The 27,731-nt window shown below is 39.0% G+C and overlaps 1 protein-coding gene across 4 annotated transcripts in view; it reads left to right on the top strand.

The window, feature by feature from the left end:
• LOC139452096 (regulator of G-protein signaling 12-like) overlaps positions 1-27,731 on the top strand; it is a 66,327-nt gene that overhangs the window by 30,548 nt on the left and 8,048 nt on the right. For all 4 annotated transcript variants that reach the window (XM_071233412.1, XM_071233411.1, XM_071233413.1 and 1 more), the window contains exon 3: positions 22,495-22,605. In XM_071233412.1, the coding sequence (XP_071089513.1) occupies positions 22,495-22,605 (111 nt within the window). The remainder of the gene's footprint in view (positions 1-22,494; positions 22,606-27,731) is intronic.

The raw sequence follows: 27,731 nt of genomic DNA, 5'->3' as shown, positions 1-27,731 counted from the left end.
CATCCAAGGAGGTAAACGAAATATCAAATTAAAACAATCAGTTATTGTGTTTGAAAAGTGGGAGCTTCGTGTGATGTCCGCTGTTAGGCCCTAAACAAAATACTTGTGTGTTCAGGTACCATGTGAAACATGAGCAGTAGACCTATAGCCACTGGTTGGCAATAAGATTCGGGTCTGTGATTCTAGTAATGTGCCCAACCAGTTGCTGTGCCAGGACATTTCTGTTCAGTATTGAATTGTAGCCTTGTGGTTAACATTGCCATGTCACTGACTTGTCAAACCTGGATTTGACATTTTCCCGAGTTAACTGACTATAAAAGTCCAGTTTCGACCCTTGATGAACTTGGCTGGATTGGGGAGTTATATTTTGGCTCGACTAACGAGTCTATGCACAGTCAAATCAACATTCGGTTCATAAACTGCATTGCAGATTTCGATCGATTGCATGATTTGCAGAGCATGTGTACCGGCAACTCAGTGCCAACAGATATTTTCAAAATATTTTCATGTTTATAATCAATGTGCTCACGTGATTTGATACACTTCGCTAAGTGAGACCCATTTTATTACAACAATATCGACCTTGATTATCGATCACATCGTCTTCACTGGGTGCGTCGTCACGCCGAAGACCGGGGTCAATTCCCGACATGGGTACAATGTGTGAAGCCCATTTCTGGTGTCCCCCGCCGTGATATTGCTGGAATATTGCTAGTGGCGTAAAACTATACTCACTCACTCACTGGGCGCAACCATTTTGTTTGAATCAAATGCAAGTGACATCAGGTGGAATCTGATTGGTCAATAGAAGAGACACAGAAGGGACACAACTGGTGGCGCTTCAATCGAACCCAGAAATTCTGGCCTAGTTCGGTAAGGGTGGAAACTGGACTGTAGCAGTCAGTCAATGCCCTTGCCTCGGGAAGATGGGATTTGATTCCCGCGTGAGTACAAAATGAGAAGCGCATTTCTGGTGTTAGTCTACAGTCATATGGATGGATTATTGCTAGAATGGAAGTGCATCATAAAATCATGTTTCCTTTTATTTTCATAGAAAATAGTAGGTAACATGTTTACAATATTATAGCATGATAAACAATGATAAACGGTAGCCTACATTCCAACTATGACAATCATGGGTCTCCAGAAGTGTGTGGTTCTGTCATTAAATTATCATTATTATATATTTAGATTCTTGGTGTGTAGTGAGGTGATGCTATGAAAATTTCTGTGTCATGAAATAATTATTCTATTTGATACCAGAAACGAAAGTATTTTATAAGAAAACAAAATTGCCTTACATGATCGGTGGCAGAGGCGTGTGTGGGATCAGTAAGGCGAGGCATGTTGAAGATAGGACATATCCACGCTCTTCAGATGTGCTCAGTAATTCTGTCATCTTGCAATCTGCCAGGGCGACAGAGCCGACACCTTTCATTTGTTTGTAATCACTTGTAATCCCAGTGTTCAAAAGAGCATTACCTGGCTGGGAGATTTGTTATATGAAGGTAGAAGTGTATGTAAGTGTATACAAACCCCGGTGTCGTGGGGGGCAGGGAATGGTCGTTTGTCATAAATCCGTGAAATGATTGCAGACCTGTTATGACTCAATTTATCTTACTCCCCATCCCAGCTGACAGCCCAGCTTACAAGCTCTTCTAAAAGGTGTCGTGTTAAATTACAGCCAATTTCATTCCAGATTCCAACCTTGTTGTGATATATGTCGACATATTATTCTCAACCATGGCTATGGGCTGTGGGCTTTTGTTCTTAATCTCCACAACCAAATGACCATCTCGCCAAGTATTCATGAGACTGAAACCCATTGGAGGTTCGATTACAGGGAACAAAGAAGACTGAACAGTTTACATTAGTCAGCTTTAGACCTCAGTGTTTTCTTTCTGTTCGACTGAAAAGCCTTATAATTCAATATTGAAACTGGGCGTGCATATACTTATGATGTTATCCTGGAGGTCGGTCAAACAGCCTGTTCATAAATTTATGTGAAAATGCGAACCGTAAACAGATTAGTTGGTGTGGAGTTTTTCACATTCGCAAAGTCAAGTTCGGGGAAACGTGACACACTTCATATGTAGAGATAGGAATGACACCAACATTCTTCTTAGTTCAGTGGATGTCAGTTGACTTGTTTAAGTGACTGCGAGACAGAGATTTCCAGCGTCTGTGACGACACACACAGCTTGGTCAACATGGGAGATTTTCATGGCCCGTCTGCTTGTCAAGTTTATGTTGTAGAGTTGACGCCAACTTAGGACGTGGATATATCGATAAGCTGATTGTTTTAGCTAAGCATGCTAAGGGGCTTTACTGTTTGTGTATCACAAAATATTAACTATTTAATGGACTTACCCACAAAATTTAGTTATTGTGTGAGGAAAATAAGCTGGAGATATTTTCTGTAGTTGTGTCCTGAGGAATGATATTTGTATTTGTATCAATTATTGACTCATTCATTGATTAGAGTTATGTTATAGACTCTTCTTAACATGTATCCATTCATATAAGAAATCTTCCCTTAATCAGTCAGTTTTTGTTTGATATTTCCGTTATTGTCAACATTTGTTCAATGTACTGTTATATACAGACTGTAAGTTTATTTACCCCACCTTTCACCATGGTTACATACAGGTGATGATTGTTTCCATACAAACTATCACAGTGTCTAGCAGGTGACCGCCTCCCAGACAGACCTTTCTTTTTATGGTGTGACTTCACATGCTCAAAAACTACTGATAAAGGGTGTCCATTAAGCTCTGGCTGTGATTTTGAATGTGCTTAATATTTGCTTGGTAAAAACTTGGATTCTGACCGAAGAACACATCTATTCAAGCTCTAGGTAGAACTACGAAAAAACATTGTCCTCGGATGTTGTGCCGGTTTGCAAGCCTGCTTGAAATACTCGCGGAAACCTGGCATATGGGGTCTGTTGAGACTTAGCTGTATGGGCCCTACATGCAACTGTTGTTAACACCGTGGTGCCACATTGGGAGTTGGTCCACCATCTCCGGCCATATGCATAATCAATGAAGAAGGTGATCCGCTGGAGCCTGGATTTGCAGTGAAACTTTTGATCACATAAGTGACATTGTAAATAATTTGTACGTTTAGGGAGTGTGGCTTGCAGTTTTGAAATTGCCATGTTAAAGTTGGAGAGTTTACGTCATGTGAAGGCAAGCAGACACTTTCGCATGCATAAGAAGTTGGCTATAAGGAAATACCTGTCCGAGGTAAGATCCATTTTGTGCATAGTTTAGGGGACAAAATTGAAGCTGAGTTTTAAAATTGAAGTATAAATTTTAAACAGTTTACATAGCTGTAAGGCAACTTGGCTATACAGAAAGTATCAGTAACAATAAGGAACATTTTATCATGTTTATGGAAATCATATGGTTATTTTCAACAAATCTTTGTAAATTTTTCTAACAAATGTCATTTAGTTGTGGTAACATGACAAAAATAAAACTGAATTAAAAAGTTAATAATATGTGAGTAATTTTTTTGTTAATGCACGAGGTAGGCAGAAAGTTTCAACATCAGAAATATTTTATTCTGAATGAATAAAGCTGAATTAAAAAGTTAATACTATTTAATTTAAGCTTAGTTATGCACGAGGTAGCCAGAAATTTTCGACATAATGTATATTTTATTCTGAATAAATGAAGCTGAATTAAAAAGTTAATGCTATTTAAATCAAAGTTTAGTTAATGCACAAGGAAGGCAGAACTTTCAACATAATAAATATGATATTGTGAATAGTTCTTTTCTATAAGTCGTCCAGTTTTCCTTTTCCCTGTGACTATGTAACAAGGTACTGTATTGCAGTCAGAATATTGGGCATTCTGTACTACTTGGGTGTTTTATCAGATGATAGAGCTTTAACTTTGTCCATGTATATTTAGTATATATATACTCACGGGGAGTTAATGTTGTTCCAACCCACCTGTTCTGTCTCTCTGTTCTGGTGCAGAGTTATTAATCCTGTATGAACAGTTTACGTTGACGGAGGTCGTGGTTATTCAGAGTCACTGGAGTTTGACTCGGGAAGGTGATCATGTCGGCGTGACGGACCAAATATGACTTGACACTCCGGGACTCCGACATGATGCACCTGACACAGGTGACATTTTATCATGTTCAGGTAGGCAGATTATTTCCACTCCCAGACTGAATTTGTCTTGTTTGGGAGAAGGGGGCACTTGTCATCCATGTACATTGTGTAACTGGTAGGGTTGATATCGCCTCAGGTTTCACAGTAGACCTGTCATCACATGATAAGCCATATCACAAAACTGATGTGGTTTCCAATGACTCGATCAAACCTAATTGTGACATCCCAGTCTACTGGGAATTGCCTGAAGTTGTCATTGGCATTTAGTATGTTTGTTCTTAAAATGATGACTCCGGTTTCAAGTAACTAGAGAAAAAGACTTTCGCTGAAATTTTGAGTGCAACTCTTTCACTGAAGCACCTTGTTCCAATCACTGTCAGCCAACTAGAGCTGAGTATCGCCTGGTATCACACGATATGATTCGTATTTCGATACTGATGTTTGTTTATTGTTGTTTCAAAATCTTTAACAAAGAAAACCACAAGAAAAAAACAGCTTTAAATCAAGTGATGCTTATTAAATGTAACAGTTTGTCGCCACATGCTCAGCTACCAGGTCCATGTGTTCTGCTATGCTTACAGGTGGCGCTGTGCTACTTCTACCATTAAATGGGAGGCAACTCCATTGGTTCCTATTCTATTTATAGCTATCTCACAAACGCAGGGACACGTGAAGATTCCTGGGTAGAATAGGTCTTCAGCAACCCATTCTTGCCGTAAAAGGTGACTATGCTTGTTGTAAAAGGCGACTAACGGGATCGGGTGGTCAGGCTCGCTGACTTGGTTGATACGTGTCATCGATCCCAATTGCATGGATCGATGCTCATAATGTTAATCACTGGATTGTTTGGTCCAGACTCGATTATTTTTACAGACCGCCGTCATATAGCTGGAATATTGCTGAGTGCGGCGTTAAACAACAAACAAACAAACAAACTCAGGAATCAAGTATCGTGTGTACCTAAGTATCAATGATATCATAGGTATCGGTGAATTGTTACAGCACTTCAGTCAACAGTCTAACTGGGTGTGGATCACACCAGAGAACAGCATGTCCTACATACACATGCACACTATTGTCACTCCCGCTGAGCAGATGGTGTTCATCAGCTATAAGGCTTGACATTGTGTGACATACATGTAAGCAGCTTGTATAAAAATAGTACAGGAGAGCAACGTGAGAAATTCAATTCGACATTTATCCAGCCATTGTCAAGCAAGGCTGGTTGTAAGAAGTAATTTAACAGATTGTGTGGTCAGGCTGGCTGACTTGGTTGATGGCATGTCACAATATCAATCACAGGATTGTCTGGTCCAGGGCCAATAAATATTTACAGGTTGCATATAGCTGGAATATTGCTGTGTGCAGCATAAAACAAAAAGGCATACACGCTCTCTCTCTCTCTCTCTCTCTCTCTCTCTCTCTCTCTCTCTCTCTCTCTCTCTCTCTCTCTCATTTTCTCTTTCTCTCTTTCTCTCTCTCTTTCTCTCTCTCTCTCTCATTGTCTCTTTCTCTCTCTCTCTCTTTTTCTCTCTCTCTCTTTCTCTCTCTCTCTCTCTTTTTCTCTTTCTCTCTCTCTCTTTCTCTTCTCTCTCTCTCTCTCTCGCTCTTTCTCTTTCTCTCTCTCTCTCTCTCGCACGAACATACACTCATACATACGCACAAATACAACAACCTTGAGACACTTCTACACAGCTGGCTACTGAACAGTACATGACAGTGTCATTACCTGCAGAAATAAGATACACACATTGCTGAATTACACACTCAGACATGACAGTATCATTCTTCAGAGAGAATCAGCTGGTGCAAGACTGGGGGGTCTGCTTGGCCCCCCTGTGCGTGTTACCTACCTGATATTACACAAACCATGTCTTTATTGACTTCCCTCTGTACCCACCAACAATGCTGGCATTATTAAGATTCTACCTAGTTGAATATTCAATGAAAGACACAGAGATACATAGACTTCCAGTGGTAAATATTGCTTGGTATCACAGTACACCCAATACTGCTAAATATTGTCAGATGTGCCAGTCAAGAGGGTGTATAGTATGCTTTACTGACGTGATAATGAAATCATGTATATTTATGTCCTGGCTTGTGAAACATATTTGGAGTCATCTGTTGGGTTGTAGATGGAGCACATGGAGTAATACTTCTACACTGCTGGGACATGGGACGAGAGATTAGGCAGTGTTGAAGGGCCCTTTGGGCTGCCCCATTACAAATATTTGTCTTTTACAATTTGTCGTTTATTGTTGTTTAATGCTGCACTCAGCAGTATTCCAGCTATGTGACGGCGGTCTGTAAATAATTGAGTCTGGACCAGTAAAACGCAATAGGGATACGCTGACATGCATCAACCAAGTCAGTGAGTCTGACCACCCTATCCCATTAGTTGACTCTTTGTCAAAAATAGGGAAGAAACGGTCATTCTGAGACGATAGTAGCTGATGTTGTCACTTGAAAAATAACACTCAAGAATAGAGCAGTGCTCAATCATTGGTGTATCAGATGCGAGAGTTATCCCCTGTCTGGGTGTGTGTTATTATGCTGCTAGTCGATACGGGCAGGGCAGTATCCTCAATAACATCCATTGTATAGTGCTCTGACCGGAGGGGACCTAGGTCATGTAAACCTCAGCTACCGCTGACTGTGAAGATGCCTGTCTTTGCACTCAGACTGTTAGGCTGACAGTGTTAGGGCAATGTTAGCACACACAATGTTTGTTCAGATAGATCAATCTCTGTAGTAGTTTAAACACTTTCATCATGTTCATGTTGTGTCAAGTTATATTTCTTTATCAGCTTTTTGACTTCATGTTCATGATAAATAATCTGTAAATATGTTGGAATGTGTAAGTGCAAGATATCAATTTTAGATATGGTTCAGACTCTCTTCAGAGGTCTCAGTCTTTTTATCATGTTGGCTGAAGAGGGATCTCATTAAAAAGGTAAAAATATCTAATAGCGTAACCAAGATGTCAGTTGTGAATTTTTTATTAGATAACATTTGGTATGTAAATAAAACCAGTTTGATAATGAAATCGTAAGTATCTCTGATATGACAATAAGTTGTAGTGGTTGTAAAACTGTAAAACTTAATGGGAAAATATCTGTTGAGAGAGATTGTAAATGCCAAGTAATTGTTAGACGACTAAGAATATGAAGGGGACATTGTGAGACAGAGAACAGTGGAGGCATTGTAAGGGGAGGCAAATCATACTGATAACGTTACAGCTAAAATGTCTTGTGAAAGTGTTAACTGTAAAATCCTATTTGGAAAAGGAGTTTTCTTCCAAAGGGCAAAGAAAGTTGACATAGTTAATGATGTAATAAAGATGCAACACATTGTCCAGTGATGACAGAATCTGTCTAGCTGAGGAGGGGTGTGACAGATTTATGGGCCTGTATTGTGCTGACCCAATGATGGGCAGGTAATGGACATTACCCAGATGACTGATGCCTCTATGTGAGAGTGTGTGTCCACTGCTGTCGTGATGCATTTGTCCAGGTGATAATGGACTGAAGATCTGACAGTGAAAAGTTCAGGTGAAATAAGGTAACAGATCATTACTTGAAACTATCTACCTGTTACGCGGCTCCTCATAATTTTCTCAGCCATTCAAATATTTACTTGCATGTTGACATTCGATATTTATAGTTCTTTTGGTATTTAATATATATGTTGTTTGTTTGTATGAGTATTTTACGTAAATATGCTCTTCTGTAACATACGTGACAATTTAATGGTGATTATTTTTTCCACTGGGATATGATAAACATGAAACACACATCCTAATTCAGATGTAAAATAACAAAAACAACTTTTTTCAGAAAAATGAATTAAAAACGTCTGAGTCTACCAGCCTCGACCTGCCTCTTAGTATTATTTTCAGTTGATTTTAGTGTTTTTATATGGAATAATAATTATGATCTTATATAGGCCGAAAAGAATTTTACTAGACTCGAGATAAGGACTAGTGGATGAAGTCACATCCTCGGAATGTGAAAGAGAAATGAAGGTAGCTTTGTTCTCCGAATTAACTATTTGAATTTAGAAATAAGCTCTTAAAACATTTTGGTAACAAATATCTCAAATTCTACCACTTCTGCTTCTTGTGTTACTTAGTTCTAGTAAAAAGTCTTTCAGCTGGATAAATATTACATAATAATAGTCTGTATGTCAAGATTGAATGATGCCAAGATATTTATTCAGTCTTGTTAGACACAAAACAATTTTGTGCAGTTAATAAAAATGAAACAGACAGTTGCTTTGAAGTCTATTGTTTCAATGTTGTTATTGTTGCTTCAGGTCGGTCGCCTTCTGCCTTAGCAATTTCGGCTGACCTGTCCGTATTTGGGTCTTGTGTGTGAGTAGGGTACATATATCTATTGTGAGTTTCAGTATTGATAAAATTTCTCTTTTTGTATTGATGAGATTACTTTTATCTTATTAATATGTTAAGATTTGGATTTTTAGAAATTGATAAAATTTCTTTATGTACTTCGAGTAGCTGACCATCTCTCAGCAACAGTAAGTTTGGCTTTGCTATTGCATCTCTTGGCTTTAGATCTGCAATAGATTGTTAACCTTACTGCAATTCTTGTTTTAACCGATCCCAGGCTGGGGCATGGTCTGGACATTCAAGTAACAAGTGAGCAATGGATTCAGGTTGATTGCAAGATGGTCATACTTAGTGCTTTTGTGACTGAGTTGTGAGATGGCTAAATCAACTTTTCCTTTAAATTTGAGTATGATTATGGCTTTTGGTCGATTTTGGGTTGACTTTTGTATAACCGTCTGCCGATCTTACTCGCATCTCATTGAGCTTGTCATTTGTGGGCTATGGAGGTTTTAATTTTCTGCACCTATTTGGATCAAATGAAATAAATAAATTTAGTTCCGATTTGAAGCCATGGTCTAAGACAACAACCCATGCATGTCACTGACCAGGTTGTGGTCATTCAGCTGTGTCATTGCCCCTCTGAAGGTGAAGGTCAGAATGAGGCTGGACCCTGTAGGGTGATAATGACTGTACTGACCCACTGTTACATCACATTGTGTAACACTGTTGTACTGTTACAGGTAGAGCAGGTTAGATGGATATGTTACACACTACATAGGTAAAACTTGCCTCTATCATCATAAGATTATCAGCATGAAATTAAAGACCTTCAGTTTCTTCTCTTTGATGATTCAGAGGTTGTTGGATTTGATGTAAATGTTGAGTAATAATTTGCTCTTTGAAACCTGGATTTGTTTTCTAAACTGTTACTGAAGTGGTACTAGGTAACAAACTATTGAACAAACTAATTTAAATATTAGTTCAGTCGCTCAGAGAGCCAGTTTATTGTCATTTCATCAGATCATCGATACAACACGTTCAACCTTCACAATGAAACTGGCCAAATAAATATAATGTGTAGCTAAACTCATTGCATGTTTATCATTACATATGCAAAAATATTTGTCACATCAGTCTACCTTTATTTTTGATATTCACGACACGAATGAAGGAGTTATTAATTCGATACATTTACATAGCACAGCTGCCAATGTTTGAAGGTCAAACACCAACAAAGTGCCATCATTGCTTCCAATGTGTGACTATCTAATGCCTGTATTGTCACCAAACATTGTTCTATTGGAATTGACCCATAGTATTGCCTCGCACTCTCCCAGGGTTACACTGGAACCTTGAGATTAATTGCTAATTCCCGCCATCATGTGACACTGATGTGTCAAATTACATCCAGATTTAGGGATTTCAATCGACCCCCTATCAGGGATCAGCACTGCTTGATCACAGCAGCCAACATCAATTACCATTCAATAATGTAGGTATAACATAAAAGATGTACACTAATTACCTACACTAATGTTATCCTTGGAATAAATCCCAGCCACTTCCTCTCATATTGTTATGCTGCTATTATGAAGCCTAGGGAGCAGCCATTGTGGTCTGGGTGGTTGACTGTAACAACATCCACTGCAGTGTTGTTGTAGCAGCTTGGGGAAGCCTTTGATGGCAGACAGAGTCGACACCTTCATCTTCTGGAGAGTGAAAGCAATTGCTGAATAAAGGTCTTGTGGGGAGAAACATGTTTTTTGTTGGTGATAAGATTGCTCATTGGCTGTAGTGTGTGGGGATGTGTAAGAAGTGCTGTGATAGTGTGATGAGTGTTCAGATTGTCTGTCGAGTCCCGGGGTGCCAACTGCTGACAGTACTCAACTCACAGGTACTGAGTTTATTCATTGCTACTTCGTATATCACTTCAGTCAATGTTGTCATCACTGTTTCATTTACGTGTTTGTTTTTGTATTTTGTAAGTTCAAGATTTGTACCATGTCTGTTAAAATAGAGAGGACATATCACTTCATATCGGCTCATCATTTAACCATCACATCAGCACTGATTGTTTCTCTCTATAAAATGTTTCATCTACCACATTTTTTCTGCCGTCAGTTCACTAACAATGTACCTTAAAATTTGCCATAAAAGACAGCTGCCTTTTTCAGTTTTAGTTGTGAAATGAATCAAAGTAGGCTACTGGTGTTTTCATTTATGTATATTTTGATAAATAGTTCCTTCTTTAACGTGAAGAAATATGTGCGGTACCAGTGTAACATTCAAAAACATTTGTGCAGCCGATCAGGTTTATATCAACTTATTCTAATCCAGTTGCCATCCTGCTTCAGCAGTTATTGGCTTTGTTGATTTATTTAACGAAACACTGGGAAACATCCAACTCGTTATGCGAGAGCAGACTCATTGAGTTACATTCATCTAGGTCACAGCTCACTGATGTATGTAACATACCTAGATTTTGGGAGAAAACATCCAGTGTTTCTAGATCTCCTCTAGCCTTTGACTAGTTGATATATGAAACCCTGTGTATCACGATACCTATTGTATCGTGACCTTGTATCATTTCACCTCTACTGTCTGTAGCATCTCACCCTTATGAATCGTTGCAAGGAGAGTCACACTCATACAGTTCAAAGTATAGCATGGTCGACATAATTGGTTCTTTTATACCTTGCAAATACTTCTTGAAGTATTATGAACTCAATACAGCATTGAGATGAATTGGTTTATGGGTAGGTGTATCGACGGGTAGGAAACGTAATTTGTAAAGTTTCATGTGAAAGTTTCTGTTTACCGCAGCCTGACCGACCAGAGGTCAAGAAGTGTGTGTTTAACTTGCATGATTGGTTACTTTGTATTTGCTCGGGTAGTATGCAGTAACTGCAACCAGTACAGAATGAAGATGCATCTGTTTATGGGTGGGCGTAGCGAGTTGTCGGGTACAAACTCAGTGACTTGGGTCACTCTAATCACTACTTATATTACAATTATGCTATAAAGGTAACCTGAACAGAACTATAGAATAAATATCCAACTGAAAGCAGGGATCAAGTGTATGTGTTTGTGCCAGATAGATGTCCGGTCAACTGTGGTGGTGAAAAGCACGAATTGCATTACCAAGACTCCTAGATACCTAACGTGTAGCCATCTTCCCGAGGCAAGGGCATTAGCAGACTATACAAGTCCTGTTTCACCCTTTGCCGAACTATGCTGGAATTATAGAGTTTCATTTTGGCTAGACTAACAAGTCCCTGTATAGTTCCAAATGGCATTACAAACTAGACATCTGGTTCATAACATTGGATTTCAATGTGCAGGTTTCGGTCAAAGCATGTGTACCGTCAACTGGCCATAGTTTTTTTCAAGATGCTCAAGTGATTTGATGCGAGGTAGTGCTCTTTTTTGTTCAAATATAAATCTTGATTATCAATCAGATCGCCTCGACTAGGCACCACCAGTCTGTTTGATGCAAATGCAAGTGATATGAGAGGTGGAATCTGATCAGTCAATAGGAGGGGCATTAGACCCGTGAAGATTCCGGGGTAGAATAGGCAACCCATGCTTGCCGTAAAAGGTGACTATGCTTGTTGTAAAAGGCGACTAACAGGATCAGGTGGTCAGACTCACTGACTTTGTTGAAGCATGTCATCGATCCCAATTGCGTGGATCGATGCTCATGATGTCAATCACTGGATTGTTTGGTCCAGACTCAATTATTTATACAGACCGCCGTCATATAGCTGGAATATTGCTGAGTGTGGCGTTAAACAACAAACCAACCAACCAAAGGAGGGGCATTAGAAGGGACATAACTTGTAATAGCCACTGAAGCCCTTGTCTTGGGAAAACTTTGTTCCTGTGAAAAGTATTGTTTGAAAGTGTTTTACCTACATGTTGGACACTGGAAAGTCCACCTCGCAAAAAAACTATTTCCTTTTACCTTTAGTCAACCTTAACACTTGATGGCCCTGCTGGAGTCAGGTGACCTGTGGGAGGACATTTGCCTTTCCTACGTCTCCCATTATTGGAGGTAATTGGTCATCTGTGTTTAAACATGTTGTGCCTTCTGTAAAGATTAACATTGGAATGAGGTGTTTCAGGACTTGTATTTGTGAAAGGAAGTCACCGGGTTCATAAATATACTTAGACTGAACCTGATCTGTAAAAAAAATGAAGACCCTATGTTTTACTGTGACAAAGTTTCCATGAAGCCTGATGTCCTTCTTATTGACAGTCATTTACAGTACAGCTGTTTTTTTTACAAACTAGAATATGGACTTTTGAACCATTGGCATAAGTATAAGCCTACAAATTTCAGTCCTGTATAAGAAACCTGGCTGGCAGTTTATATATTTATAGGATTTCTTTGTTGCACACAGTGACACTCGGTGACAGTAGTTTATATGTCAAGCCCATTCCTGGTGTTACAACTGGTGACTGTGCTAGAAGTAACATAAAATATCACTAACATTCATCGCATCAGTGTGATCGGTTTCTTAACATGTTGGATGGTCATCTTCCTGAGTGTACAACACCAGCTTGTAGCTGGGAGATTGTCCTGGACTGTCCTGTGGTACTGGGTATACCCCCTCCCTGTCTCGTCCGACTGTGACACTAACTGTAGCGGAGAGTTTGTTCTGTTGTAGCAAGGTACATACATACCCTAGTGACGCTGACAGTTCAGCTGTTACACTAACTGTTAGGGAAGCGGGGAATTGGTTCCGAGGTAGCAAGGTACAAACCCTGGTGACGCTGACAGTCTGGCTGATACACTAACTGTTAGGGTAGCGGGGAATTGGTTCTGTGTTAGCAAGGTACAAACCCTGGTGACGCTGACAGTCTGGCTGTTACACTAACTGTTAGGGGAGCGGGGAATTGGTTCTGTGTTAGCAAGGTACAAACCCTGGTGACGCTGACAGTCTGGCTGTTACACTAACTGTTAGTGGAGTGGGGAATTGGTTCTGTGTTAGCAAGGTACAAACCCTGGTGACGCTGACAGTCTGGCTGTTACACTAACTTAGGGGAGCGGGGAATTGGTTCTGTGTTAGCAAGGTACAAACCCTGGTGACGCTGACAGTCTGGCTGTTACACTAACTGTTAGGGGAGCGGGGAATTGGTTCTGTGTTAGCAAGGTACATACCCTGGTGACGCTGACAGTCTGGCTGTTACACTAACTGTTAGGGGAGTGGGGAATTGGTTCTGAGGTAGCAAGGTACAAACCCTGGTGACGCTGACAGTCTGGCTGTTACACTAACTGTTAGGGGAGTGGGGAATTGGTTCTGAGGTAGCAAGGTACAAACCCTGGTGACGCTGACAGTCTGGCTGTTACACTAACTGTTAGGGGAGTGGGGAATTGGTTCTGAGGTAGCAAGGTACAAACCCTGGTGACGCTGACAGTCTGGCTGTTACACTAACTGTTAGGGGAGTGGGGAATTGGTTCTGAGGTAGCAAGGTACAAACCCTGGTGACACTGACAGTCTGGCTGTTACACTAACTGTTAGGGGAATTGGTTCTGTGTTAGCAAGGTACAAACCCTGGTGACGCTGACAGTCTGGCTGTTACACTAACTGTTAGGGGAGCGGGGAATTGGTTATGAGGTACATCATTGTCTGGCTGTGACACTAACTGTGGGGGTAGCAGGTTTGTTCTGTGGTACAAGCGTACATTCCCACCCTAACTGTCCGGCTGTGACACTAACTGTGAGGGTAGCAGGTTTGTTCTGCAGATAAATGTGACACCCAGTGTCCTGCAGCCACAGCCCACCTGGCCATACATCCACTCACACTGACACCAGTGTTCAGGAATTAGGATTAATTGGGGGAGTAGGGATTAACCACTTGCTGATCGTTCAGCTGGTAATCCGGGGCTTAATTCCAGCCCGGCATCATCCCCTAGTGCAGATGTTTAGAGAACATATTAAAAGTGATTTGTTTCAGCAATTGACATGACAATATGTACTTTCAGTGGTTAGATCTGGAGTGGGCTTTTGTTGGTGTTTAGATTACTATCTAAAGTTGCCTAATTGACTGTTGCAAAACTAAACTAAACTTGGCTGTACTATGTAATTGTACAACTTTCAGAGATATTCATAAATCTGTACCCTGCAAATTGATACACTATAAATGATAATGGATCGTATCTCATTAGCTTGTTTACAATGCTATTTAACCTTATGTCCTGGCCAGTGAAAGTCAATTTTAAATATAAATTTTAGACCCCCAATCATGTCTTTCATGTAACTCCTATTTTCCCCAGAGAACCCAGTGGACCAAGCATTAAATTTCAAAGGATTCATTCTTCGTATTTATGAGGCTGCTAAAATGCATGACTTGTTTTAAAAATGCTTTGACTTAAACCTCTTGTAGCCATGCATTTAATCATCCAGGAAGTGAAAACCGACAAAATATATATGTTCAACGGATGAAATCATATTCCAGACATTTTATACATGAAGTTATTTGACCAAGGAGCCAGGTGGAGACTATTTTGGTCCTGGCTCACGAGTAAATGCATCAACAATTAGGGAGTTCTTCCATACTAAGAAGTCTGGGATGGGTAGGAGTAGGATCCAGGTACCCACAAGACTACTGGACCCATTAGCCACATGATGTATCACTTAGACAATGATAATAAAACACATACACAAGTCGCTAATGTTCACATCTCTTCCTGACTATAAACTTTGAGTAAAGACAAAGCTTCAGACAACTTCAGTGTATGCACGATCAGATAGTTTTATATGTGTATCTAAAGAGTTTTTGCCAAGGCTCAGTTAAAACAATGCTGAATCAAAACTTTATGTACCTATTTTGTTGAGAGGGTTGGGTACAAGGATAGTAAACTTGTACCAGTCCTATTCAAATGTTATATATATTTTTTAGTGTGCCTGTTGAATCACTATAGTCTACATGTTTACTGAAACAACTGTAATCTTTTCACCCATCTTGCCAACATCTTAGCCAAAGGGAACGGAGGAAGAGTAACCCCTGCTCAGATAGTCCCTTAATTCAGTCAGCAGGGATTAATTAGTGTAATCTGTAGTGATTACTTAACGATGACCTAATTAGTGAGAGAAGTGTGGTGTTTGGGGTGTTTTTGTAGCAGACAGCACACCTGGCTGACATGATTGCACCCCACAACAATGCCTGGGGAAAATTGGGGGTGCTACTTTAACACTCAGGAACCCCCCAAAATAGTAAAAATAATAAACAGAATGACAGTCTATTGTTATAGCAGCAAAAAAAAATAATCTGTTTTTGATAACACATCTGACATCATTTTACGAAGGACCCTAACATTCTTTTCACCTTTTTACTACCTGTCATGAAAACTTAAAAAAAGTATTATACCCCCAAAAACCTTTCAATTAACTTGTGTACAGAAATGCATGCATTAAGTGAAAAACTCAAATTTATAATAACAGCTTTTTCAGCATGCGTTCAAATGACCTAATTTCCAAATCACAATTATGAGCTAATTTACTTTCTGAGTAATCCAGGGCTAGTGCAATTAGGGAGTTCTTATATATTTAGAATATTATTTCATTATTTTTTTATTTTTTTTTAAATCTTGAGATGTTCACTAATTTTGGGGAAAACTCAATAAAGTGATAAATAGATGAGTGAAAAAATATTGGTTACCCAATGAAAAATGTAATAACCCAATTAAAATAGAAACCCTGGAGTAAAAACTCAATTGCTCAAAATGTTGTCTGGAGCTCTGGCATAGAAGTAAAATATATATTGATCACTTAAAACTAAGAGTAGAAGAAAAAACATTGATTTAACAGTTTTCCGAGTAATTATCCCAGATAACAATTTTTAAGCAGCAATGTGACAAGTCTATCATTCATCAGGAAATATACAGTCTTACATTATTTCCATACCTAATATAGGGGTCACGCGTGGCCCAGTCGTCTAAGGCGCGCGATTGCAGAGTTGCGTCCCTTGAGCACGCCAGAAACCTATGATTGTGGGTTCGAATCCCGGTTCGCCCCGATTATGTTTCTAGGTTTGTCAGCACCATACCCGTGCCCATGGGTTTCACCGAAGTGGTAAACGTCTGAGACCTGCATCACTTCGGGCTTTCCTCCGACATCAAGCTGACACACCATGATATAACTTGAATAAGCCCTACTCACTCACTCACTCCATACATTATGAAATATCAGCAACAAGGTGCCGGTGAATTTTGTAAGTTTGTTTTTAGTTTGATTTTGCTAATCATATGGGCATCTAAGCCAACAACCAACATGCTGTACAGGTACAGGACAGGGTAATGTCAAAGAGATTTTGAATTCCTCCTAGATAGTCAAGATAATTTATTAGTGAACACTCAGATTAATGCCCGATCAGTGTTTGCTCAAGATAAAGTCACTTTGAAAAACCGTTCCCTGCCTGCCTGCTCTGTGTTGAAGGAGAATTTTCAACTAAAACATGTTTATCAACTTTGTGTGGTTTTGTGTGCTGAAAGCTGTTAACCTGTGTCATACTCCAAACCGTATCTCTAAATGTTGTGTAAAATGCATTACCTTGGGATTTTGTTTTTCAACCTTGCCATATCAATGACTTTCAGCATGCGTTGGTTTGTTAGGTCTATTGAGAGAAAAAAAGGAGCGGCAATTACCACACAAAACACGCCCGATCTTGTGAGCTGAATACAAAGATTTTCATATTTCATATTTGTAAGCAAGGGGACTGTCGCCCAGTGAAGAAGTTTTCCAGGTGATTAAAACAAACAGATCACATTGAGCCATGTTTGCTCGAGCTGTGTTAAGTTGTGTTGATATCAGTCCGGGTCGGTCCAGCTCCTGAAAGGATTCAACGCAATATTGGTCCACAAGTACTGTCTGTCTTCGCTAGCACTGTAGCGTGAAATTTCGGTACCTTCACTAGCCGATCTGTCTTTGTGGCAAGGATCATATCCAGTGAAAGATCGCCCTGTGTGAACAGCCAGCTAGTATCACAGAGCATTACAGTTAGCTGTCGCTCAGTTGTGGGGATCTGTAAAAGTTTCATTTGTCTGTTTGTGTGTTAACGTGTAGACATTTAATGGTGTATGAAAAGAATGTTGGCTGTGGTTATATCAAGCAGAGCAAGAAGGAACAGATAACTGTAACATCCTCATTGATAACATGCTGACAGTTGGAATGTTTGACATGGTGTATGACTTCCATGGAAATCTGTTGTTGAGTTGTGCAGAAAACATGGTCTGATATCACTCGGTGTTATGCGAAGTTTCTCGCTCAAGTTTACCACAAGGGATATTTACCATGTTCAGAAGGTAAGTCGGGACCATCGAAACAAATACACATTAGTCACGATTTTTTACTTTAAAACATGCGTTGAAGTTGTGAAATATCGGTGCTCTTGTTTAGTTTTAGTAAAATAAATTTGGGAAACAGAAATTAGGAATGTTTGTGATAGAGGTGTCAAATTGTTTACTCTTTTGTTAGTTGTCTGGCAAATGTTCTGTTGTATGGAGAAGATATCCAGGTAACATTCCTGTGTCTTGTTGGCAATGTGAAAACGATTGTTTTGATCCAGAACCTGAACGGCCTCAGTGAAACAATGCGGTGTTGTCACAGTCTGGTCTGTTTACTTGCCATACGCTTCCTGAGGTGAATAGACGTTGAAGCCATCCCTGATTTCAATGGATTCATTTCTTGTATGTGTGTGAACAGAAAATGATTACAAATGACCATAATAATTAATATTACCTATACTTTTACTAAGTAGATACATTTTATGATAACGACTTCTTTATTTACTGTAAAGGCGACATTTCTGTATAGATCCTTATACAGTTGTCACGCAATCTACTTTGTCATCCGTCAACTTCTAAGCAATTTATACTTTTACTGCTATAAGAAAATCATTTTAAAAAAACCAAGAAAATGATATTGAACGTTCCTGATTGTACTTTAAATTCCCCAATAATATTGTTAGTTTCCTTCCCACATAACGCACAGTGATCAGATATCTTTCAGCATCTTCAGTAACAAGTTCTAATGAACTTTTTTCAAAGCAATTTAGGGCTTAGAAAGTCCAGTCAAACATATCAAGGCAAGATTCCACAATAACCCCTGACTGTAAGGATCAAGCCCTCTGATTAAATAAACTATGCACCACTGCCGGCTATGGTCACAGAATAATGTACTCCCTTCTATAGTCGTCTCTCAGCCCATTCTGTACAAACAAATGCATTCAATCACATGATAGGAATTAATGGTCTGTATTATTCATATTTTAATCGAGATAAATCTCACAAGCATTACTGACAATAAACCTTACTGACACAAACTGAGATATCCCGGGAGGACATCTGTTGTTGCTAGTCAAATAGAAACGGAACCTCTGACCACATTAACTCATCTCGAAGTCAACAGGGTTGTGGGGAGGCAGTGTTTGTATTAAAGGGCCGTGTTTTAGGGGACAGGTTTGCCCTGAGGTGGGGGACTCCGGAGGTATGGCCGGTGATATTATCTCTGAAAGTGCAAGTCAAAATATTGTGATTATATCTCAGGTGATCTTAACACAGGAAGAGATTCGATCAGAGGCTTAGTAAAAATTGTTGCCTGTTGACTGTGAATATGCTTTTCCATGTTGACGACCGAGATAAGAGATTTTGTATAGATTAACACAGACCTGGGGGTCGTGTTTGGTTGGACTCAATGGCTGCCTGTCATACCTGTATGAGATAGGTATTACCCCCTGTGTACCTGTAGTCAGTGTACAGGTAGGGCGTGGCACCTGGAACATCTGTCTCATACAGGTGCCCCACCCTGACTGGATCTTTTAATAATCAGAGCTCCAGATAAGCTGCATATCTGCATAAAATATGCATCAGAAATGCAGAAATACACAGTAAAATAAAATCCAAGTGTATCAAATATGCAACGAACATTACAGATACGCTACAAAAATAAAACTTGTGCGTATCATCAAAATATTGTGAAGTAACCCTGCATATTCGATTAGCAAATCAGCAATTTAATTTAGAATTATAAACGGGCATTCCATCAACCTTGCCAAACTCCACGATGACAGTTACATCATGATCATTTGCCATCACACTTTCTTGTGGAAGTATCGTGGTATTTTTGAGTCCTATAAAGCTCTCGAACCCACACGACACCAGGTTGCAGGGACTAAATGAATAGCGTTTTTAATATTTAACTTAAATACCCCCATGTGTAAAAACTAGTGGGTAACAGAAATTTGAATACCCAGATAGAATTACTGATACCCAATGATTTTAAAATGCATGGTTAAAATACCCACAACACCAAAACCTTATCTGGACCTCTGTTAATGATTTGTAACGGCTTTTGTTTTGACAGTGATTTTCAGATTAGGAACAGATTACTATATTTAGCTACTGTGTTATCTCTCTTGCTTGACAATATCAATAAGAGCATGTTTAATCACAGTAAATTACCTCTACCCTGTACTATGTACAAGGAAAAACGTCCCGCAATCTTCTCTATGAGTTATTACTGAGCTGTGCTATTCCATCAGCTGATATCAACACATGCCAATCTGAAAAAAGGATTCATGTAAATGTTGTCCTTTGTGATAGATATGACCCTCAGTTTTGGGGGAGAACAATCTTCAAAACAAATATTACATTTTTGGCTTAATCTAAGAAAACATGAAAACATTTTTATTTAAAATCTATTACTAAATTCGTTTCTCGTTCTTGTAGTTCTCTCCACTGAATTACCTTCAGTAAAATGTTTTAGTGTAGTATGACTATTTCTAGATACTTACTATTTATAGAAGAAACTGATTTGGAAATAGATTTATATTTAAATAATGGTTGTAGTGCCTACAAGTTAAGCCAAAAATGTAATATTTGTTTTCAAGATTGTTCTCTCTCTCCTCCTCCTTCCCCCCCCCCCCCCCTTAAACTGAGGATGATAGATACATAGACAGATATAATGTGCACAGTTACATAAAAAAGAAGAGTAATATTCAAAAGGTTATTAGTGAAGGATTTAGGGGGTCCTTTGATTCAAATAATATATCAGAAAATCTTAATAAGCACCCAAAATTTCTATCATTGATGTGGGATGTGGTGGCATGGCATCAGGCATTTCCCCTTTATTCTGATAGTCACCTGTCTGTAGCAATCTCTCTCACACACTGTTAACTTTGCCTCCACCGGCTCTGCTAGCCCTGATAACAGTTGTCCACTACCTTAATTAACGCATCCCTGGTCAATCAGAGCCAGTTCCTGTATAGGGCCATAAAGCACCACACTGACCAGCCATATCCAACAGTAACCCAGGCAATAACAGAGTCGTAAAGCCCACCGCCCCTGCAACAGCATGTGGTCTTGGTTTGAATGTAAGTGTTTCTCTCAAGTCTAATAAGCAGCTAAATAATTCCACATGTGGCTATAGGTTTTAATCATATATATAATTCAGCATTCAGAAGTTAAGGTCATTCTAACTAGAAGTTTGAGAAGACACAGACTTGGTGCCTCAGACAGTTCAATCTCTGGGTTTGCTCTGTGAAGGGTTCATAATTAACTCAGATTTATAATCACTTCCTTTGATATTGGAACCATTCATTATTTGATATGGAATGATTTTCCTGAGTGTTGTTCCTATTATCTTGTAAAGTGCTTTAGATTCACCGGGTTGTAGAGCAGTATTTGAGCACCCAGGTGTGCGCTGACTGATTGTATTGAATTACTAACGGAGTAATCATATCCCGGTATTGTTACAGCAGGTATTGTCAAAACAAGGCACTCTAAAGGCTTCTGTTGTTTGGTCAAGGATCAACTTGCTGATTGTTTTTTCAACAATTAGTTTTGTCATTAAGTTCCCAAAAGGTGTGACTATGGCACAAGTTGTGCGCCGCCTGTCCCTCCAGTTTAGGTATTCCAGCATGGTAAGATGTCTTTTGCAATATTGTCAGACATTGCTCTTTTCTAACTTTTAATTGTGTTTTGGGGACAAATCAGAGGGATTTTCAACTCTGTCATCACATTCGTTTCAGTTGAGATAATAGTCGTCCCTGACCTCAAGCAAGTTCATATTTTATATCTTTATCATATATGATCGTTGTTCATAGGGGCCGTTCCTGGAGTGGGATACAGTTGGTTAGAACTTACTGTCGCACCAGCATTATTTCAGCTAAATAGTGACGAGGAGAAACAAGTCACTGGTTGTTTTAGATATTGGTTGACGTATAATACGATTATTACAGTAAGTGCATAGATTTGATGCCATGTGAGGACTGCTAACTTCGTGTTCTTGGTTGAGCTTGCAACACTGAAAAAGAACTTCTGCACTTTTGCCTTTTGGCCATTTATTATATGACATTGTTAATTTCTGGACTGGCAGAGATAAGAATATGTTGGTTTGGTCTTATTGTTCCATGTGTTTGTCGACATTTTTCAATCTCTGTGTCTTAACTTATTTTGTTTTTTTAGTATTATGCCCCGTGGATTGTAGGATGACATTTGCTAAGATAGTTTCTGAAGAGTGTCGATGTGATCAGCTGGAGCTGTCACCTGTTGCTATGAACTTGATAAATGTGCAGAGGACCTTTCAAATATTATAATTATAATATGGACTGTTCTCGTAGCACATTACATTAAACATGTGGAAGATTATAACCAGACATTTTTGTTTGTTAATTTTGCCTCAACTTTTTTGATTACCGGTATAGTTTGATAACCTGTCACCTAAAGTTCACACAGAACTTTGTGTCGTAGCCTCAACAACATTGTAAACCACCTCTCAGCTGATAACTGGGATATTCATGAATGCATTGGTTTGATTGACACCTGATTTCCCATCAGTCACGGTACTGATTGCAGTAATTTGACTTCCTCCTTGCGTGAACTTCAGGTTCACTGTCACCACAATCCGTCCTCCACAACACAGTAGTCCAATATGTCTAAATACAGTCTTGACTTGGCCCACCCTGCCATGGCTCATTCCGTGTTTTACCTGGATTTACCGATTCCGTTTCAGAGAGAGAAGGAGAGAACTGACGTAGCAGCTTTGCAGAAGTGGACAAAGACGGGGTCATTCAGACGAAATCGAGGAATGAAAATTCAAAATCCACTCAGCCACTCGCACGAGGTAAACTTTTCTACCTACCATTTATATTGTTATGCCTACTAATAATGTTAAACATTTACCAGATAAATATACATCCTAGCATTTGAGGGAAGCTTTAATCTGAGCACCATAGATATTCATTGTCAAATGTCCAAGTTTGATGAACCCAAACCAATTTGTACATCAATGCACGGAACTTAAACATCATGATTCATCGTGACTAGAAGGGCTACGCCAGAGATCTTTTTAATAACGCTTATTTTACACTCTATGATGGTGTTTAGCTGTCAGTGTAAATAATTGCATGGTTGAGTCAGAACATGACCGATGGTTGTGGATGGTAAGTTTTTTAAGTGTTCACAGGATCCTAAACACGCCTTCGATCCAAACTTGTACAGATACTCACATTTGGGAACAACACTATTTAAAGTGAAATGATATGTTTGTCAGCCAGAACAAACATGACCTGTCAAGCCACATCTATTAATACCTGTATGTGACATGCGGTGCAAGGCAAACACCAAATACATATAATTAAGCTCTCTGAACTTAACTTTGCAAACTATTTAACAAATAGCTTGATTTGTTTAAACATAAACTCATCTGAGATTAATGTGTTTGATTTCACACCTTCTGAAATAAATCTTGAGGACAATTAGCAAGACTCCAAATACCTTTGAAGATGTGACAATGTTATATATACAACCATGTTCCTAATGGTTGCCTTCACTGATGTTTGATCTGACATCATAGTCCTTTGTCTCAATCACTGATCAAAGGGCCACACCCATGGAGGTCGCAGTGACCCTTCCTAGGTCACTGTTACCTGAGTTAATTAATTAGGATTGACAGGCTAATGAGCAATTGTTTCCCACCTGGTAAGTTAAACCACTCTGGTTGAAACAACACTGGTTAGATTAGCCACTCTAAACCAACACCAAATCTGAATACACGTGATTCTACTCTTCATTACTGTAGATTGACAACTGAACTATTGTATGCCACTGTAGCAGGTGACTTTGTACTTAATTGATTAAGTGTCAACTGATGTAAATGTGTATTCAAGTTTTCCTGTTAACCTGGAAGTCAGTTGTTTGATTTTAACTTTAATCAAACATACTACTCTCCTTCCTTCCTTCTGTGAATAATGTGACCATCCCATCATGTAATCCAAGATGGCTAATTTTATGTAGCTGTAATAGAATATATCTTTGTTTTCTTGAACAGATAATGAGGCCATAAATCCAATACATGGGAGAGATCATTGATCATTGTGATGATATATGTATCTGACCTCACCACATCATACATCTTATCACCGTGCTCCGTATTAACAGGGGCCCTTAATGTTATAACCTGTAATATATAAATGTGGAAACCCTAAATCTCTAAACATAATGGTTACGACAAGGACCCCTTGACTTCCATGCTTAGTTTTTAAAATTCATATATCTAATAAAGTTACATCATTAATTCCAATACAGCAGGATCTGATGCTAGTCTGATGAAGTCAAATCACTAAGTGATAGGAATTAGTGAAATCTCCACTGTACCCAGGAAATCAGTGACTTAAAAAATAAATCTGTTTGTGATTTGAACTACTTTGCCAAAACAGAATTTAGTAACATATCTATTGGGGTAGTAAATCTATATATACGTAAATCCATGTGATTATTCTATAAAGTTTTGGCTTGTAGACTTCGACATTGTTGTCACAGATTGTTATGTATGCAGAGGTATATCTGGATAATGAAAGGGTCTTGCTAGCTAGTAGACTGGAGAATGGTGCATCACTGTAATTGTGAACTGGTGAAAGTTTTCCCGCCAGACATACAATTTCCATATTCTAAATTAATCCAATACAAATATGTTCCTGCAAGCTGCACATTGCTCTGGTGGGAGACCCAGTCTGGTGACAGTGTGTGTACAGTGTGCTGAAGCAAGCAGTCGTGTCACCCAGACACTGACACAGTAGCACAGCTCAGCTTGGGGGTGAGGGTGGGGGTGAGGGAAGCACCGATCTGATCAGACAGTGTGTACACATGTCACACCTCATCAGGCCTATCAGTGTCCTAGCACCTTCCTGATTGCTTTGGGGAACTATTTCAATCAAACATGAGTATTATTAAATAAATGTACTGTTCCTCCTATATACTACGCAAAACATTTTTCCTCGAAATGTGGCAACAAAATTTCATCAAGTGGTTTAATAAAGGATATAAGTGTAGCCTATTTCTGATAAATCAAAACATTTCCCCTTGCAATGTGGAGTCAAATGGGTTTAATAAAGGATATAAGTGTAGCCAATTTATGATAAATCAACATTTTCCCTTGAAATGTGGAGTTAAATGTTTATCAAATGGTTAAATTAAGAATAAAAGTGTAGCCTACTTAGGATAAATCAGGAAAAAAAGTTTTGTGTAGATTAGCATTACTTCATGAATCTGCGTTAGACTTGACATGCTAACACCAAGCCGGCACATTAATGTAGAGATATGCCTTGGAGATGCTGTGTGTCTTTCTTGGTGAAGCAAATAGGCAGTTTTATCTGAATGTCACACTGTATTACTTGATTGTGTAATAGGTAGAATATGATTCAGTGACGAAATGAGGGATAGGATTGAAATACACCACAGGCTTTAGCTGGCCTGTCACAAGCATGTCAGCATCTTAATTGGTATTAGAGCAAGTTTTAACCTTTCTGTGCAAACCTAGAGAAAGTATTATATTAATGTTTATCACCCTGAAGCTGTCAAGGTATTATGCCATGTGTGGAGGTGTGATATCAGCCAGTGTTAACTGCTTGTAACAGAACAAATACACATTATAGCTACACACAAGCTTGTGGGGTATATACCTTTATTGTTTAACACAAGTAGGGATAACAGTTGCCAGGAATTAAGATAAATATCACACATTTTATTTACATTTCTATATCCCCACACCTTTCCATCAGTATCAAATAGTCACTGACAGGTATTTAATCTAATCAGTTGTTAGCCAATCAGCAGGCTGTATAGAATCTGTAAGCCAATCAGAGGCAGCCCAGGCCAGCATCCCTAGGGAGCTTGTGGGTGATTAGGAGAGTCTGGCTTGTGTAAACAGTGAGAGGTAATTAGAGCAATAGTCAGGTGACAAAGTCAGATTGGTGGCAGCGGGAGTAATTGTGTGGGGATGAAATGAACACAGCCAATCAATCGGCTGCTCCCATTCAAGCAGTGTTCACTGGCTGTCACTTGGACAGGCTATATATACATGTGCTGGACCAGTCTACACCATTCACTTCTAGCATCTCAAACTGTCAGCATCTCTTGGATATATCTTTGTGATACTCTTGGACTTACTTCATCAGTGTATTACACTTGTGTAGATTTCACACAGTTTGGTCGAGTTTGCATATTTGAATTTTACACTTCAATCTGAAAATGGTTCTTGACATGAGTTTCAAGCTGAACTTGTCGTACAGCTATGGTGCCAATCAGTCCTACAGTGACTGTCTTGAACAGCATATGTTTAAGAAGCGTAAGCACCACAGAAGCCGATCTGGACATGTCAGCAAAAAATCTAAATCGAAACAATATGGCTACTTGGATTGTACCATCAACCTGCATCATGTAAGTTTTCTTTCATCATCCTCTCTTATTAATCAGCCTTGACAGGCGTCGCTGTGGAAAAGTTCCATAAAACTTCTTTTTTCTTTTTAATTAAGAGATATTTATCATTGAAATAAGAAGCTAACTTGAAGAATTATGAAATAATGGTCAATGGGTAAAATTTCAAATCTTACTGCCATTAAGACAAATTTTAAATGTTTCAAATTTTTGGTCTCTTTCTTCTATTTGGTGTCCAAATATTCCATCCAAGTCAATATGTTTGTCCCGACATTGACAGTGAAAGTGTTATTGCAAGGGACTTGCTACTGTTTTCCTGCCAACTTCTTTTATTGTCTTACACCTTCACTGAAACATGACTTGTTGAGCCCAGGGCAATTGCCCCTAATCCCCTTGAAGATTCTACACTTTATTGACAAATTGTTTAAATCCCTTGACAATGGTGTTAGGCCATTAGTATCCCCTTTGAAGCTCATTATACAGTAAGACAAGGAAGATGGTTGGCCCTGGGGCATGGCTGTCATTATAGGGATCTGAATCACAAATCCCCCTAACAGATTTAAAGGCCTTTACAACATGCTTCTTCAGCTTTGAACTTCAAGACTTTATGGCCCATGTTTTTACAGCCCATTTCACCCCTTCATAAAAAGAATATGGATATGTTTTTATTGTACCATGTTCAGAAAGTCAATAGTTTAACAGTGAATTTAGGGTGTTGAGAAGGTCTTTCAGCCACTAAGTAGTATTTTATGGCGTCACCAGGAGGTGTCGTACTGTGTCAGGGGCAGCCTCACTTGTTGACTCGGGTTCTACTTGTGCTGGCAGACAGACAGGAAAATATTTCTTTTATCAATAAATTATATGTTGACACTACAGGCCTAGCTGCTTGTTTGAAGTAATTTACAACAAAGTTGGAAATTTTACAAATGTACTGAAAAGAGAAAATTAGGGATCACGACTGTGTTTAAGGATATTTTTTGGAGTACACAATTTAATGAAAAATATCCCCCCCCCCCAAAAAAAAAAAAAAATCTTTCTGGGGTATTTTAGTCAGCTCAAAATCTTTTGAAATGGTGTAACTGACAACAGTTTCAGCTTGATACATACAACATTCAGTTTTGTGATTTTTAAGAACATGTTATATTTGGAATGCTCTGTACATATAGCAGCTGAAATCAATGGATATCCCTTACATCTTTACAGATGAAAGAAATTAGATAATTCCAGGTCTAGACTAACAGTTCATCAGAACAAGAAACACCAGACAGTGACTGTTATGTAAGATCGGTTGTGGTTGTTAATTATGACAATGTTGTTATTACATTTCACTAATTAGTCCCCTTGACCTTGGCCCAGCCTGGTGTTGTAATGCGTATCACGGTCACGCTGAAGTCACAGGGTAATTAACCCGGTCAAACACATGTTGTCATTGCAATACATGCAGGAGACGCAGATACAAGATGGCTTGTTGATCAGCCAACAAGGTATTCTTGTAATTGCTGAAATAACACTACAACACACATGGCTACTGTTAAG

This window comes from Haliotis cracherodii, unplaced genomic scaffold (assembly GCF_022045235.1).
Source record: "Haliotis cracherodii isolate W230 unplaced genomic scaffold, xgHalCrac1.p SCAF_9, whole genome shotgun sequence".
NCBI lineage: Eukaryota > Metazoa > Mollusca > Gastropoda > Lepetellida > Haliotidae > Haliotis > Haliotis cracherodii.
This window is presented reverse-complemented; position numbering and strand designations above follow the sequence as displayed.